General features: G+C 34.9%; 1 protein-coding gene across 2 annotated transcripts in view; it reads left to right on the top strand.

Annotated features, from left to right (window-relative positions):
* The window catches only part of LOC143253956 (AT-rich interactive domain-containing protein 3A-like), a 106,173-nt gene that overhangs the window by 36,138 nt on the left and 51,738 nt on the right, over positions 1–18,297 (top strand). For both annotated transcript variants that reach the window (XM_076508617.1, XM_076508619.1), the window contains exon 4: positions 16,666–16,738. In XM_076508617.1, coding sequence (XP_076364732.1) covers positions 16,666–16,738 — 73 coding nt within the window. The remainder of the gene's footprint in view (positions 1–16,665; positions 16,739–18,297) is intronic.

Raw genomic sequence — 18,297 nt, 5'->3', positions numbered from 1 at the left:
AAGAACAAGAACTTAGAATTTCCAACACCAGAGGTATTCCCTGTGCTTAAAGTAATGTTATTGGCATAATACGGCAAGAGCGGCTTAAAACCATGAACACAAAAGCTAATAACAAAAGCAGTGTACGTGCTTCAGGTAACAGCTCACATCAAAACCTAGCAAACACAAGTGACGTGTATAGAATCTGCTTACATGACATATCCGTTTAATGGTTCAACTGTTGCATATTTCAAGCAACTGGAGAATGAAATGAGTATCCATAATATTCTGTGCGATGACATGCAGGACTCGGCGCATATAGATTTTTGTTTAAGCGTACTGTTTAAACAGGCGTTGGGAAACAATATTCTCAGTACACTAGATGGATTATGGAAAGAAATAAGGAGAAAAGGTGTGATTTGAACATCTTGATTGTACAACGAAGCTTTTTGCTACAGCAACTACTCAGCAGGGCTATTATCAAGCCACGCAGTCACCGGATAGAGCATGATTAGAAATGGCGGCATTGATATAACGTCGTGGTGAGGCTCCAAATTCATTTTACCATAACTCTCTTAGTCAATATAATATTACTTGTATACACCACAATTACGTCAATAAACAGCATGTTGGGCAATATAATTTAGCAAACAGTTTTTAATTTAAAATAAAAAGCAACAACTTCGGTTTTTAAAAATCGCTGAGTTTGGTTGCAAATTATTACAGCCAAAAGTTCAAAAAGAAGTTCTTCGACAGTTTTAAGTTACAGTTTTGTATCAAAGTCCCATATGTATGTATGTATGTGTGTGTGTGCTTTGCATTAAAATAAAGAACAAGTATTGCAGATAATTTAAACAAGTACGTCGAGTTTCAAAATATATGGGTTTCTAATGTAAGAAATTATCATTTTAGAAACTTTAGTCTTTTTTTTTCCTATTAGAATCATGTTTTATGTAGTAAGTGTAGATATTTTTGACATTTTTATCAAGTAAACTGCAATGATAAGAGAAACAGGTATTTGTTACTTAAAATGATGCACAACTTTATTTTCTTAAGTTTTATTACTGTATATTAAAACTATACTTTTTTCTAAACGAATTATTTTGATAATTAATTCTTCCTTAAGTGCAAAAATGGTTAGTTACTGCCTTAAAACATATTGGATTGTGCAATATGACCAAACGTTAATGCTTTTAAATAAATTTTTCTTTGACAAATACAACTTTTATTTTCACATGGTCCCATATACTGGTGTGGTTTGAATTTCGCGCAAAGCTACTCTACTCGAGGGCTATCTGCTCTAGCCGTCCCTAATTTATCAGTGTAAGACTAGAGGGAAGGCAGCTAGTCATCACCACCCACCGCCAACTCTTACTAACGAATAGTGGGATTGACCGTCACTTTATAACGCCCCCACGGCTGAAAGGACGAGCACGTTTGGCGCGACGGGGATGCGATCCCGCGACTCTCAGATTACGAGTCGCACGCCTTAACACGCTTGGCCATGCCGGGCCCTGCAGTGTAAGACTAGAGGGAAAGCAGCTAGTCATCACCACCCACCGCCAACTCTTGGGCTACTCTTTAACTAACGAATAGTTGGATTGATGACAACATTATAACGTCCCACGGCTGAAAGGGCGAGCATGTTTGGTATGACAGGGATTCGAACTCGCGACCCTCAGATTACGAGTTGAGTGCCTTAATTCCCTGGCCATGCCAGGCCCCCACATATTGAATTGATTGTTATTAATAACGAAGGTTTTATTTGCTTCTCCCTGTTTCGCTATCAGAATTTGAAAATATTCCAGTAAGATGTTTCGCCTGTAAGTACATTCATTTTATTAAGGGGATAGGCGTGGTTTAGTGGTTAACGTGCCTGGGCTATGATTTTTTTTTTTTCATTTCTGTGTTCCCACCTGGTTCAGATTTTTGTTCAGTCATAAGTGAAAAGCTGAAATAGCTGCAAACCTGCTTAACACTCGAAACTCAATAATAATAGCATGTTTTATCAACATTGAGGTCTACAGTTAGCAACAATACCGACAACAAGAAAAGTGAAGTCCATAAAATATTTGCTGATTCTATTTCGAGATGGAACATCTGGCAAAATGCGAATGTTTTCACAGTTAGTGGGTCGCATAAGGGGGCTGATGGAAATGATGTCTGCTTCTGCCTGACCCTATTAGAGGCCGTAGGTAATAGCTGTTGGAAGCCATTACATCGTTACTATGTTAATTGTTAATAGAATATGCATACACAATCTACCATTTAAATAGAACGTTAGCATATAAATCTTTTTCTTCAGAAGTTCTTATCGTTAGTTGGAAGAAAAAATCAAGGTCAAAGTTGACTGTTTGCACTTGGAGATTATTTTCAATTAATGCTGATCATACCTGATCTTTTTAATTTGAAAATTATACCATTGATAGCTCCATAAATAACTATTATGCTTGGTTGCATGATGTAACTGCAGTAAATGAAGAATATTAGCAGGTGGATGATGGCGCTCACAATGATGAAAACGAGAGAGTTTTTATTTCAATATTTCATTAAAAGTACTTGATAAAGTTTACTTACGAAAAACAAAACTTGTCAGTAGTGCTTTATATGTTTGGTAGCTCAAAATAAATATATTTCATCTCCAACGTTGCATGAAGTTTCTTTAAAGCGTTACAGACTATTTAGATCAAACTTGGGAAGGGAGGCCATCCTGGGGATGTTAGAAGATTCAAGACAAAATTGAATTAAAAATATTTACTGCAACAACCAGTATTCAGCAAAAGCATGCTCAATTATAAGCAGTTTCTTTTAGAGGGGGCGAAGGGACCAATGACCCATGATCTAAAACATTTGAGACCCACTGATCTAGATGGTAGCCATTCATCGAATTCTATAACAAAATTTTGCATCGTAATTATTTTTAAGATATTGTTTCTTTTGAATTTCGCGCAAAGCCACATGAGGGCTATCTGCGCTAGCCGTCTCTAATTTAGCAGTGTATTTATAACGCCCCCACGGCTGAATGGGCGAGCATGTTTGGTGTAACGGGAATTCGAACCCACGACCTCAGATTACGAGTCGAGTGACTTAACCACCTAGCCAAGCTGGGCCATTTTTAAGAGACAAGTAAATGATGTAGATAACAAAGGCTGAAGTATTCAGTAAGTTTTTACAATCACAAGTGCATGATACTACTTGTCTCTATGAGCTTGCTGTGCTTTTAAAATACGTTACTCCACTTATTTGTGCATGATGTACCAGTAATTGCGTATCTCTGTGATAGCTTATAGAGTACTCTTTTACCTATTCTTGTATTTATGGCGCGCTCATTCACCTATCATACTTTGTTTTTCAAAAAATTCAATCCATATGTATGTGTGTTTGTTTATATGGTAATTGTCCTCCATCTGGTCATTCCAAAAGATAAGGTAACTCCTAAGTTTGGTTTTCCTGGTTGTTGAGGGATAACCCTAATTTGTATAAACGTATCCGTATCACTTAGAAAAGATTCTACTTTGTTGATATAATCCGCTTGATTTGAAATTACAACCCATTAACTTTATCTAAGTTAAATCTGAATAATAATGAAAAAGAAATATTTTATGCTGACGAATTAAATAAAATATCATTGACTTACTTGAAGCAACCTACAACTGTTTTAGAATTATTATCAGTGATTAGGAGCTTGGTATGGCTAGGTGGTTAGGGACGCTGCAATCTGCTGATCGGGGGTTCGAATCCCTATCCCACCACATATATTCGCACTTTTAGTCGTTGGTGCGTTATATGTGACAGTCAGTACTACTTCTGTTTATCTCCGTGTTTACATAACCCACGTAAATATCTCTGAACGACGTTTCTGATTTCTTGACATATTTGTTTATTTACTGCGAGAGAAAATTTAATTGCAGCAGTGTCAAAATACCAAATATTTATAGGTGTTTCTGATTAAAGTTTAGTGTGTACACTTTTATTATGCTCAGTCTTGAACTGCTGTTTTTATATCTATTAATTCTTATTATATTTCATTGAATATAAAGACGTGTAGAAAAAAGAAAACCTGATAGTGTAGCATTTTATATTAGGTTTTAATTAACGCTTCCCTTGTTTATTTCATTAGGAACTTTAATTGTAATGGCTACTTGGGAATCAGTATAACTGTGATGAACAAGAGAAAACGTGGTACATTATATTATATGAGGTACTTGTGTAAGAAAGAGCAAACGCTCAGAACCACGGATTACACTTTTAAGGGCAATTTTTATTCGACCTACTTTTAAGACTAGCCGAATAACATGCATATCAAACTACTTGCTTAATTAAAACTCTTGCCTTCATGATTTAGTGGGCAATGAACAAGTCTGAATGTTCTATATCAGTGAACGTAATTAGAACAAAACTTTGGTATATTTAGATTATAAAATTTGTAGCAGCCCCACATTCAGATAATACCATTAATCTAAGGCCTGCCTATTGATTTAGACATTCACCAGGGAGAGAGTTAGTGAATTGGATGGAGGACGTTTATCTTCCATAGACGACGTTATGTGCTATAGTGTCTGGTATGTTAGAGACTATAAACCTTGTTTTTATTGGACCCCAGTATTAGTACCTCTAAAGTAAGGCACATATGCAACATTCGTTTTAAAATTTATTGTTATTGCCAATTCTTTACGTTCACGTCTTGGCACTGCTTAACAATTTCATGGAAGTTCGCCATTACTGAACTTCAGATCTATTAACCAGCCCGAAAATTTGCATATAAGCCTCGGCTCTTTTGAACTGATGACGTAGTTAATGATTTACAATTAATTTCTCGTGTGTTGAGATCTTCTTCTCTACTGTTCGGTGTGTAGTTGATGGTTTACCTACTTCTGTACTTGCTTCTTTCATGTTTTATACATTCACGTATCGAAAAAGAAATCTTTCAATTTCCAGTTTTTAATTTGTTTGAGGCTTTAATAATTGTATTTTGTTAAGTTTTATGAGTATCCCACAAATGAGTGTATTCCAAGCGTGACATTTTCTGAGCTTATTCCGTGAAAACAGTCAACATATGAGCATATTAAATATACATTTTCATAACAACATATCCTTATACATAAAATATCTCAATGTTTCCCCAACGTTAAGGCAATGACTCAAAAAGTTTATCTCGTGAGAACACTGCTTAACTCTTCGTTGGAGAGGCTATAGCTCTTGTCTTAAGGGTAAATTCCACTACAGGATCCTGAGTAGATAAAAGTGAGTTATAAGGATGATTTCTTTTTACTTCGTAGGTTTTTGGAGATACAGTTTTGTAAGGCAGTGTTAGGATAAACACGTTAACACTCCTGATTGTGACAGTATATTTCACATTAACAAACTAGCTATATTATCAATGTTTTACTCGTGTTCATAACATGTGGTCCATCCCTCTTCCAAAATTAGTTGGCACATTTGTCAGTCTAGAAGATTGGATGCTTAGCTTTTTACGTTCTATAGTGCCATTTCCATTTTCTTCCTTTTTTTTTGTACTAATGTAAATGTGGTTTGAGGCAGACTGTTTCGACTAGTACCATGTAAGAATTATTTAATTTTTATGACCAATTTCTGCTTGTACACTTTGTTCTTGAGACTTTTCTGCTCATTTTGTTTGCGTGTAATTAGATATATTCTATGTTAAGCTACTGCCTGTCTATGGCAGTTGCGTTCTAATTGAAGAACTGTATAGGGCACAACAAAAATAGATCAGTAAAAGACTTTTTTTCAACGTCAGTGTAGACGTAGAGTGGGACACATTGTCTTTCTTTCTGTCTAGGTGTGAATGCGTGATGTGTGGATGGAATCTCACGAAACAGAAAAGGAAAAATAAATTTTGTTGTTGTAAATTTAAGTTATTTTTTCTAGTAATTCGTTTCCTGATTGTAGATTAAAAAATTAAACATAGTGTAAAACTACAGGTTTACTCTTCACTAATGTACATAAGCTATTCTGAAATTTTTAAAAGACAAACCATGTCTAAGACATATAGAAAAACCATGGGACACATTGTCTTTCTTTCTGTCTATACAACAACACACAAAGCTATTCGTTTCCTGATTTCGGATAGGTCACTTGTGTGTCTAAGACATATAGAAAAACCATATACAACAACACACAAACCTAGCTGAAAGCTAGCTTTGTGTGTTGTTGTATATCACAGAAAATTTAGACCCGTCGTAGTAGTTTTATTAAACCACAGCTTTTAGCAGGGTTTTGTAAATAAGTGTGTGTATGTCTATTTTCAGAAGACAAAGCTACATCGGGCTATCTGCTGAGTCCACCAGGGCGAATCGAACCCATAATTTTAGCATTGTAAATCCGTAGACTTACCGCTGTACCAGTGGGAGACGTTTAAATAAAAATAATAATTATTTTATGGCTTTATGACCAATACGTTTCGGAAATTATTGGATAGTTTTGACCACTAGTAACAAGAAAATAGGCCCTGCATGGCCAGGTGGTTAAGGCAATCGACTCGTAATCCGAGGGTCGCCGGTTCGAATCCCCGTCACACCAAACATGCGCCCTTTCAGCTATTTGGGCATTATAATGTGACAATCAATCCCACTATTCGTTGTTAAAAGAGTAGCCCAAGAGTTGGCGGTGGGTGGTGATGACTAGCTATCTTCCTCTAGTCTTACACTGCTAAATTAGGGACGGCTAACGCAGGTAGCTCTCGCGTAGCTTTGCGCGAAATTCAAAACTAGCAAACAAGAAAACTAGTTTTGTTACTACGGGGCTCAAATAAATTTAAACACAAACGTTCAAGTTATAACAAATAAAAATAAATTAAAACTCTGGAAGAAGCGAAAATAAACTAAAGCACAAGAAAAATATTACAAAAAGTATAGATATGAGAATAAACAATTCAAAAGGGCTACGAGAAAAAGAAAGGAAGATGAATGTTGTTGTGAAAGTTTTTGTTTGCTGTCCTCAGAATTCAGGCACGAATTTAGCGAAGCTTAATTCAACAGTTTCCTGGTGATCTGTATTCGAAAGTTTGGATAATTACATAGAAGGAACCTCATATTTATATCGTTTTTGTTGTTTGAGATATCTCGCGTCAACAACCTGTGGGAAACTGAATTTCTGGGAAAGTCCAAATAGGCCCCAGGCTAAAGACGGGCGGTCAGCAACAACCGTGACCTCGACCTCATTGTATAGATTGTAATCAAACAACTTCATGTGTGTACTCTAGAACCAGTTAATTCTTCAGTTCCTTTCCTTTTGTTATTTACAACTCTAACACAAGTGTAAAATTTTGTGGGATTTGAAATACATTTCGGGATTCGAGAAAACAGTGAAGAGATTATCAGATCTTAACTTTTCGCTCCACCGACGATAAAAGCTTTTAATTTTTAATTTGTTGTGTTTACTTGTGTTCAAGTGCAAGGCAATATATTGTGCTATCTGTGCTATCCCCATACCTATTTTTTGAATCTAAGCCCTCAGACTTGTTACTGACTCATTGGGGTCAAATTTCGTTGTTTGGTAATCGAAATGAAAATTTCTGTCTTTTTTTTTTAAATATTACTACTTAGTATGCTTCGTATTAAGGAACCTTTATTATCTATGTGAATATAACAGTAGTGCATATTGTATGTTCATGTAAATATTTTGTAGAATGTGGATGGATCTTCACCAAAACTGGTATGGAAGTTCATTAGGGCAATGCGGGAGTCTACACAAATGGTTTTTGTGAGCGTTTTGCGTTTTTAACGCTACTTCACTCTCTGTAGATGGATCTTGACCAAATTTAGTATAGAAAATCACTGGGACTACGGGGGGAAGATACCTACAAATATACAATTTTTGTGATTGTTATGGGCGTTTTTACCACTGCTCTGTCTCCTGTTGGTGAATATTTACCAAATTTGGCATGAACGTTTAATGGGTTCATGTGAAGATACGTGCAAGTTTGTGGTTTTACATGTTATGTTTTGCAGTTTGTATTGACGTGTTTTTTTTTTTTACAATTACATATTAGGAAAGCTACTTTTAATGCTATAAGGTAACCTTTCATTAATAATGAATTTACATAACTTCCATCCAGAGGACGGGTACTTCAGCTAGTTATATAATACAAAATAAAAAAGGCCAGTAAGAATATAACTCGTGTTATGCAGATGAGTATTAAACAGAATTATGAGTCATCAAAAACAGAAAACGTTCATAATTTTAAGAGTTTAAACTATAATATTGTGAAGTTTTAATTTTCTCTCTTTTTCTTTAAGAAAATAACTTATTAATGAGATGCAATGCAAATCCAGGAAACTAGTAGTTAATAACTGTTGGAGAGATAATTATTTTGTGTAAACTCAGTCAACAAATTTAAATCGGTACTTGTGATTGTGGGCTAAAAAGATCACTTTTAGCCTCCCGCTAGTACAGCGGCATGTCTTCGGATTTACAACGCTAAAATCAGGGGTTCGAGTCCCCTCGGTAGACTCAGCAGATAGCCCGATGTGGCTTTGCTATAAGAAAAAACACAAAAAACACAGATTATTGTTTAATATAAGTGTCACAGTAATTAAAAATATATTTAGCACAAATCCCTGGGATAAAGCACCACGGTAGTCTTATAATTGTTTTTTTTTTGTTTTTATTTTAATTTTGAGCAAAGCTGCACGAGGGCTATCTGCGCTAGCCGTCTCTTATTTAGCAGTGTAAGACTATAGGGAAGGCAGCTAGTCATCACCACCCACCGCCAACTCTTGGACTACTCAGTTACCAACGAATAGTGGGATTGAACGTAACATTATAATGCTCCCACGGCTGAAAGGGCGAACATGTTTGGTGCGATGAGGATTCGAACCCGCGACCCTCAAATTACGAGTCAAGCATCATAACCACTTGGCTTTGCCGGGCCCTTATAATTGAATTTTCAGAATCGTATTGTTGAACAGTTTTCATCTGCTCATGAAAATCGGGTCCAGCATGGCCAGGTGGTTAAGGCACCCGACTTGTGATCTGAGAGCCCCGGGCTCGAATCCCCATCACACTAAACATGCTCGCCATTTCAGCCGTGGGAGCGTTATAATGTAATGGCTAGTCCCACTATTCATTGGTAAAAGAGCAGCCCAAGAGTTGGCGGTGGGTGGTGATAACTAGCTGACTTCCTTCTAGTTTTACGCTGCTAAATTAGGGACGTCTAGTGCAGATAGCCCTCAAGTAGCTTTGCGCGAAATTTAAAACGAACCAAACCATTAAAATCTTGATGAAAATTGCTGTTCACAGTGTTTTAATATATGTTCTCCACTGGCTGAGCGATAAGTCCGAAGGCTGAACATTGGACTTCGATACCAGTAATGAACACAGCAGGAATAGCTCATTGTGTAATTTTGTGCTTAATATTAAAACAAGTTTTAATATGTATTATCATTCTGTTCTGTGCTATTTGATGTAAGCTGTACACGTTCTTTGAGTATTGGTTGTTGTGCTTCTAACTTTTAACTTTTTAAGCTAACATGTGAACATCTCTTTTACAATTGCGAAGGGTCAGAAAACAAATGAAAGACATTCAGAAAAGGTGTATTTGTTTCAAGACCTCTTTCAGATTTAATATTCCTAACTTAGAGATATCCTGTTGCATAAACTGATAGAAATTTCATTTATTTTGATAAAAACTGAAAGGAACAAAAGCAAATATACAGTAATTGTAAATTTAGGCTTACCAGTATAAATTTGATAAATGTTTTGTGTTCATTCTTTCAAGAAAAAAATTCTCTTCTTATTACAGCATATTTCGTATTTTACATAAAAAGTAAAACACTTATTCGTGAAATTATATTAGTAAAATAGTTAACTTCTAAATATTGTGCATAAAATAACGTTAGATTTAAATATTTATACAGGTTTGCAGTTTATTCTGTTATGCACTTGTATACAGGATTTCGTTTTACGCAATGTTGAACGAAAACAATTTTTATTTAATTATCAATAGTGTGTATGTTATTGTATGTCCCGCTACTGAAATGGCTTTTACATAATTGCAGAACACAACACAAACTGTTTCTAAACACAAATATTTAGTAAAGTTATGCATTAATGATGAACCTTAGACATACTTTTTAAATTTCACACGTCATTAACAAGGGGTACTACAAGGGCTCCCTTCTTTTTTAGAATTTTCGCTTAAAGCTACACTAAAGGATATCTTTTCATAGCCTTCTTTAATGTCAACAAGGGGAATAAATAATCTACTCAAAAGTGCTTATCACTGAATTTTGTTTCTGACGGAATAACTGGAGTTGGTTTTCCCTCTTACAACACTTCCAAAGTGTAAGATAGTGTTTCTGAGTGTAAGCAAGGTTCCACGGAATTCACAGCTTAAGTATATTAACCACTTGGACAAACCTTACTGGAAATTAATAACCATTTCATCACTGTGTAATACAATATTGTTTTCAGTCATTGTTTTCGGAAGTTGTATAAAACATTAGGAACAACTACGATATTGTTTGTTTTTTTTTGTTACAGATGAACCATGAAAATATAGAAGAACAAATATGCATTTCATGTTTTTATAAATTCCACTGAAATCCAATAAATCGATCAGTTCACTGAAAAGAAACCCCAGCCAATATGCGAGTTATAAATTAAAAGAACCAACCGAATCCTGGATTATAAAATAAAAGTATAACAGCTCTACAAAACTTTTGAAACAATAATTAAAACACTTATTGTGTCTTTTCCACTAACAAAGTGAAGTTCTTACACCAACTTAAACTAAACTGAACTGTGCCATATGTTTCATCGGACACCAACACACTCAAGGCAGAACAAAGTTAAAGACATTTATTTACTTATCGTTGTACAAATAAAACAATAAATAGAACATATTAATGTCACAAATAATATATGTGGAGTTAGAACTTGTGTGTGGAAATATCTCACTGTGTAAAGGAAGTCAAGCGAGAAACGGCTTTATTGTTTTTAGATATATATATATAAGTATGTTTGATTTCCTTGTAATATTATATTTTGTTCTAAGTGTTTATAACTATTTTATGTTTATAATCCTGTTGACGATGTGAAGCAAATAATAATATCAGTTATTTTTATACTTTGTGTGAAAACGTTTTGAAGCGCATAAGGTCCTTTGTTACAAAGGCACCTAATTATTCCTTATTTTATAACAATAGCAGGAAGGGAACTAAAGAATGAACAGAATATTGTCCTTGCTAGAAATGTAACTAGAGAATAATTACAGTATATCTATATGCGTTTAAGTCTTTCTGATCAAATCTCATTAATCTGTTGGCCAACAGCATTCTTCTCGAGCTGTTCTCAAATTTACTTCCAACTGCTGTGGATGGGCTTGAAGTTCGCTTACATATTATGTGCAGTTTTAGTTCAAGCAAACACTTTTTTTTCTTAGTTTTTAAGGATTTCCTCAAAACCCGAAACTATCAATGTGTCTATTATTTTTGATAAAGCTCGTTTTGTGTAAATTTCGAGTAGTTGGTAAAAAAGTTCATTATCACGCGAAAGTGAGATTGATAATTTGTTTGTTTGTTTTTGAAATTCGCACAAAGCTACTCGAGAGCTATCTGTGCTAGCCGCCCCTAATTTAGTAGTTTAAGACTAGAGGGAAGGCAGCTAGTCATCACCACCCACCGCCAACTCTTGGGCTACTCTTTTACCAACGAAAAGTGGGATTGACAGTCACATTATAACGCCCCCACGGCTGGGAGGGCGAGCATGTTTAGCGCGACTCGGATGCGAACCCGCGACCCTCAGATTACGAGCGCATGCCTTATCGCGCTCGACCATGCCAGGCCAAGATTGATAATAATCGCGTTTCTGTACACGTTAATTGTTAATTATAACTCATTACATTAGTACTCGCTCCGTACGTCAACTGACATCAGTTGTTGTTTGTAATTAAGCACAAAGCTACACAATGGGCTACCTGTGCTATGCTCACCACGGATATAGAAAACCGTATTCTAACGTTGTAAGTACGCAAACATACCGCTGTGCCACTAAGAGGCGACAAGTATCAGACACCAGTCTACACAGGACACTATTTTAATAGACACTTCGTATGTGATGACACCATAGTAATAAATCAGTAAAAGTAAAATGATATCATACTATTCATTCAGTATCCGTATGTATGTATGTGTTTTCTTATAGCAAGGCCACGTCGGGCTATCTGTTGAATCCACCGAGGGCAATCGAACCCCCGATTTTAATATTGTAAACCCGTGAGGCTTACCGCTGTACCAACGGGGGACCATTTAGTATCTCAACCGAAAAATAAATATACATTATTAGTGACTTGAGTATCCATGAAGTTGTTTAAAAATAAAGCAGTATATCGTTGCTAACATTTATGTACCAACTTAGGATATAGACTGACATTTTTTTAATGTTCACAAAAATGGACCATAGTTTGTTTTATTTTTGTTTTTTTTTAATTTTGCGCAAACCTACACGAGGGCTATCTGCGCTAGCCGTCCCTAATTATGCAGTGTAAGACGAAAGGGAAGGCAGCTAGTTATCACCACCCACCGCCAATTATTGGGCTACTCTTTTACCAACGAATAGTGGGATTGACCGTAAAATTATAATGCTCCCACGGCTGAAAGGGCGAGCATGTTTGGCGCGACGGGGATGCGAACCCGCGACCCTCAGATTACGAGTCGCACGCCTTAACACCCTTGGCCACGCCGGGCCAAATTGACCATAGTAAAACTTAGTCGGCTGTGCTTTGAGCACCGATCTTGATATAACATGAGTTTGTTAAGAAATTATATGGCTGAAAAAACATATTCATATAGTTGAAGGAAATGCACGGATTGTTTTTGGAAACATATATATTTACCCAACAGCTGCAAAATATTCCAAATGATGTCCTGAAACATGAGACGATTTGATAATTCAAAACCAGTCAACATTTTTACAAGACAAGTACAAATGTGAAATAATATACACTCGTACACTTCTGTTAATAGCTTCTTGAAACAATAACTAAGATTTAATAGCACAAACATTTTGATCTTAATAATGGTTAATATTATGTGTGAATATATGTATGAATGTCGGTATTATAAAAATGTTGGCACGCTCCTAAGAAATTTACATCTCATTTCAAGTTTGGTTTCTTTTTAATTTCGCGCAAAGCTACTAGAGGGCTATCTGCACTAGCCGTCCCTAATTTTGCAGTTTAAGACTAGAGGGAAGGCACCTAGTCATCACCATCCACCGCCAACTCTTGTGCTACTCTTTTACCAACAAATAGTGGGATTGTCCGTCACATATAACGCTCCCGCGACCCTCGGATTACAAGTCGAGTGAGTGCCTTAACCACCTGGTCATGCTGGGCCCTTATTTTAAGTGATGGTCAGTTTAGTTGTATTTGAAATATTTACACTTTGGCTGCATTAACGTTTAAAAGAAGACACTATTTTACGTTATTTGCAAGTGGGTTGTTTTAAGTATGAGGTAACGTTAATAGAGAATGCATTATGCATATTTAAAAGAGATTGTGATGATTTTAAACTCTTTACATTAAACTACATACAAGCTTATTACAGAGATTAAGGTTGTTTACGTGCCCTTCACTTTGTTATTTATTCTGCCATTTTAACATAAGAGCATTTAAGTTATGTTCTCTTGCAGACATTGTGTGCTAGATACATAAATCCTGGTATATTTTTAAAGAAATTACGCGTTCAGACAAACAAACTCACGAGGACGTAACCTTATTTTATAAAACGACACGTACTTTATTTAATAAACCTACGCGTAAAGTAAACAATAAATTACAATAATGATATTTATAATAGCGTACATAGCATGAAACAGTTATGAGTGTTCAGTTTTTGACAGTTTTACGAGTTAAAACAAAGAAACTCGGAAAAACGCGAGGGAAAAACATACTAAGAGAAAAGTAGCTAAAGAGTGTTTATAGCAGACTATGAAATGAACCAGAGATAAAGTATAGCAAATTAAAGTAAATGCAAAGTTGTTATAATTGCAAACTTAGCTGTGTATGCAGAAACGTCTGAATGCATATTCTTAATCTGATAAACACGTGGCACGAATAGCGCATGCATATTTTAGAATGTGGACCAAGATAAGTAGAGAAAGCACATAGAAATTGTATTTAGTGTAATGTTCATTTTTTGAAAGAAATTACACGTGTGTTAAGTGTTGTTTGAGTGAAATACTTTACAAATGAAGGAAAACAAAACTAAAGTTGGCATCGATGCCAGTCATCACGTGATAATAACGATAGTGTGCCATTCTATAGCAATAAAACAGATAAGGTGATTCTGAATGGAAAAGCCAGTATGAAATTTAGACTCCTTGGATAAAAGTCCTTTTTAATGTTATAAGATTTGTAACATTTGATAAAGAAGTTTACAATAAAAGTTTCTGGCAGCCAAACGTAAGCGTATTATTTATATATATTACTGGCAGAATTGTATTCCCCATTACAGGTAATGTATCCGTATAGTTTTGGTCTTACAACTGTATATTTTTAAGTATTTTGATCCTCTAATGACTCAGCGGTAAATTCACAGAAATACAGATCTAAAATTTGAGTTCGATTACCCGTGGTGGATAGAGCGCAAGTAGCTTATCATGTAGGTTTGCACTAAAACAAACAAACAAACAAACATTTTGTTGTTTTACTGCTTCTTTATGCTCGTGTGATAATCTAAAAGACACAAAGAGTTAAATGTAAACTGGTATGTAGGCATAGATAAATTTATTTTTTTGAAACACTTAAAAGTCGGTAAACACAGCAGCCGACTTCCTATTGTGTAGCTAGCTACACGTGTAAATAGTAAAACAAACTATGCTTATATATTTACTGCGTCACTAGGCAGTTCCGTAGCTCTAATCATAGGATTATGAATTACGTTTCATGTTCCGTTATAAAAGAATTTTAATTGTCAGAGGCTATTTGTTCCCCAAAAGGTGTCATATTTACCTAAATTAAACAATGTTACCTTAATAACTATGTTATCGCAACTTGAGAATTCGTTTGACAGCAACAACGAGTAACATATTGAATAATGTATTATATTTTTACTGCGCAGTTTGATTCGACTTTAGTTGTCTATGGATGTGCAAGTTGTTTCCAGTATATGAATGTTTTCATTTCCATTCGTATATTAGTTAAGATATTTAACTTACGTAAATTGATTTGTTTCTTCTCTGCACGTTTCTGTACGATTTTCACAAACCGTGTTAAGTACAGAAAACTTACCAGAAAACAGTGCAATTAGCTGCAAAGGCTTCTAACTATTAAATGGGACTCATGCGTTGATTATTTGTTACTGTTTTATTGATTGGGGCAAAAAGGTTTTAAACACAATGATAATTATTATTTGTAATTCGACATTTTATTTCTTCAATTCATAGTTCTGACTCGTTATATTATAATGAGTTGAGTCTATTTTCAGTGTACTTGTTTGTTACTCACTCAATAGATATTTGAAAATAATACGATCCAGTAATAACCACTGTATTTGTATTTGTAGAAACTAAAACTATCAGCCCTTTCTCCCATTCGCTTTCCTACCTTTTGGCCCACCTGGTCAGTCACTGGCATTGTCCGGGCTTGTACGTTATCCTTGAAACTTGCTAACTCAAGGCCTCTGGTCGAAAAGTTATACCTCGCCATGATTACAACTCTGCAGTATGCAGCTAGGTCTGGTTTTGTTGGCTAGTAGTGATTAATTTCTTCTTGTCAGCTGCTTTTGTGAGCCTTTGTTCAGCATGCCGCTCTCCTGAAAGAGGAAACACGTATCACAGAAGAAGTAAAAGATAGGGGTCAGTTTGCTTAGCTTTTACAATGCAAACCATTAAATTGCTATGCATGGAGTCAGAGCACGTCTGATTAAACTAATGAGAAAAGTGGCCATCCATTTCTCTAAAATAATTTTGTCTGTCGAATAGAAATATTAATGCAAATAGTTATTGAACAACAGGATTACAAAACTAGCATCGTGTTTCATCCTAACATTTTGAGAATTTGTAGAATAAATTGCTTTTGTTTTTTGGTAGTTTAGTTCATAGAACTAAGATTGAAATGAAGATGGGATTGGAACTTTTTGTAATTACATTATCATGAAGGGTTGTAACTTTCCATTTAAAATTGTAATGTTGACGTTTATGTTATAAGGCTACTTAATTGTATTTCTTTATAATAAGCATTTTTGAAAAAAAAACAACAACAACACATTGTTAAAAGTGCAATGTGTTATATCTCTTTCATGTCGTTCCAAAATTGGAAATAAACATGACTGAATATTTGCGTAACATTAGTTTGTATTAAACTATGACAATGAACGTTTGTGTGATATTGTGTTATTACCTTTAAAACTTGTTACTACAATCAACCGTGTTTAATACACCTTGAGCCTCACGTCTTTCTTCCTTGTGTTCAGTTGTTCAAAGCAGTGTCTTTTGGTTTTTTGTGGTTAATCACTTTGGTGTTAAAAAGCTTTTAATCCAGTGTCATGCATGTGCATCTCTCTTGTTCTTTTAATATGTGGTAAATTGTTATTGTGATATATTTCGCGCAATGGAAAACGAATGTGTATAAATGTACCAATTATCATTACTGAGCTCTTAGATGTGAGAGGTATTATTGAATAAATCTTAAATATCTGACTTATTTGTCCTCCTTTGTTTTAGTTGTACGAGTTGAGTGATGACCCTCAGAGAAAAGAGTTCTTGGACAATCTCTTCCAGTTCATGCAGAAAAGAGGTAAGTCATACTGGTACCTAAATTTATTAACGCTTCCATACTCATTAAAAACTCAATCCATTTACCTTTCACAATTATCAAAACTTATAGTTAAATCCATTCAGACTTCCAAGTTCAATCCATTCGCACTTCTAATAATCCAAACTGACAACTCAGTCACACTTCATAATCACCTGAACTGACTGCTAAATCCATTCGTATTTCACAATCATCCGAACTTACCACTTCAATGTTAAAAATATATCTGTTTAAGTAAGGATATAAATATGTAAAAATTCGATGTTTGCAAACATACATTTGCAATACGCCTTTCTTACTTTAATTTCTTTATGCATAATATAACACATTTGTGAAAATACGGCATTTTCTCACGTATTCTGTAAAATGTTTTCTTCTATATTGAAAAGCGGCTACGTTTTCTTAAGTAGTTACGCTAATATAGTTATTATTTTTTTGTGTTTTTTGCAGAATATGTAAAGTTTTAATAGAACCATTGCAATGACACTAATAATGACAATGTTTTATAGTTGAAACCGGAAAAGAATGGAAATAATTATTGGCTGAACATGATTATTGACAGAACAGCCATGACAGCGACACAGAAAATCTTCAGATTTATCTTGTTAATAAATTGTAAATTGTGTATTAACAAACTGATCTCCCCATTTTTCTCCAAAGAAAACACATTTGAGTATTTAAGAAAACTATAAGAAATTAGTTTTGTTTGATATCTAAGGACTTATTAGAATTTCGTAATTGTGGCAAAACCATCGAGGCTATCCACCGCCATCTTTAATTTTGAACTGATAACTAGAGGAAAGTCAGCTGGTCAGCAGCACCCTCCCACTCATCATTCACATTGAGGGATTAATTGTTTTCCATATAACAGACCCACAGCCTAAGGTGCGAAGAATATTTTGTGGTAATACACGAATTCGAACCTGGTTTGCGAGTCCTGAAAGTCAGAGATCTGTCTCAGGGCCAATTCGAAGTTTAGATATATATAAATATACACACTCATTGTAACAATAACAAATTTCATAAACTTCGAATGTGCTCTATGTAACATTACATATAGTTCCAAAAGAAGCTTATAATTAATGTAATGGCAGTAGTACTGAAACAACAAATATACACCCATCTGAATACACTGATGCTATATATCTGTAGCTTATGTACGTGGTTATTATACTTATATTTCTTACACAAACAAAACAGACGTAGAATTGTTTAAAAGAGAAACTAATTAGAATTGATTAAGAAGATGGCGCCACGGTGCCCAATTTGATAAATAACAGTCCTCAACAGGTATTAAGGCGTGCATTTTGATCTTTCTCTTCTCTCTCTGTGCATGTAGTTAATAAAGTCATATATTTACATGCAAAGACAGCTGTACATTTGATTATACATAAGTCATGTACAAATAACGTATAATAAGGTATAAATAAGAAAAAATGCAAAACGTGACTGACTGTAGCAGTGTCAGTATAATGGCTTAGGTTTACATACGTTTCCTTTACATGTCGGCATACTTATACATATTCATAAACCCATGTTGA

Source organism: Tachypleus tridentatus, chromosome 6 (genome assembly GCF_004210375.1).
Source record: "Tachypleus tridentatus isolate NWPU-2018 chromosome 6, ASM421037v1, whole genome shotgun sequence".
In the NCBI taxonomy this organism is placed as follows: Eukaryota; Metazoa; Arthropoda; class Merostomata; order Xiphosura; family Limulidae; genus Tachypleus; species Tachypleus tridentatus.
Note: the sequence above shows the minus strand (reverse complement) of the source record. Positions and strands in the feature narration are given on the sequence as shown.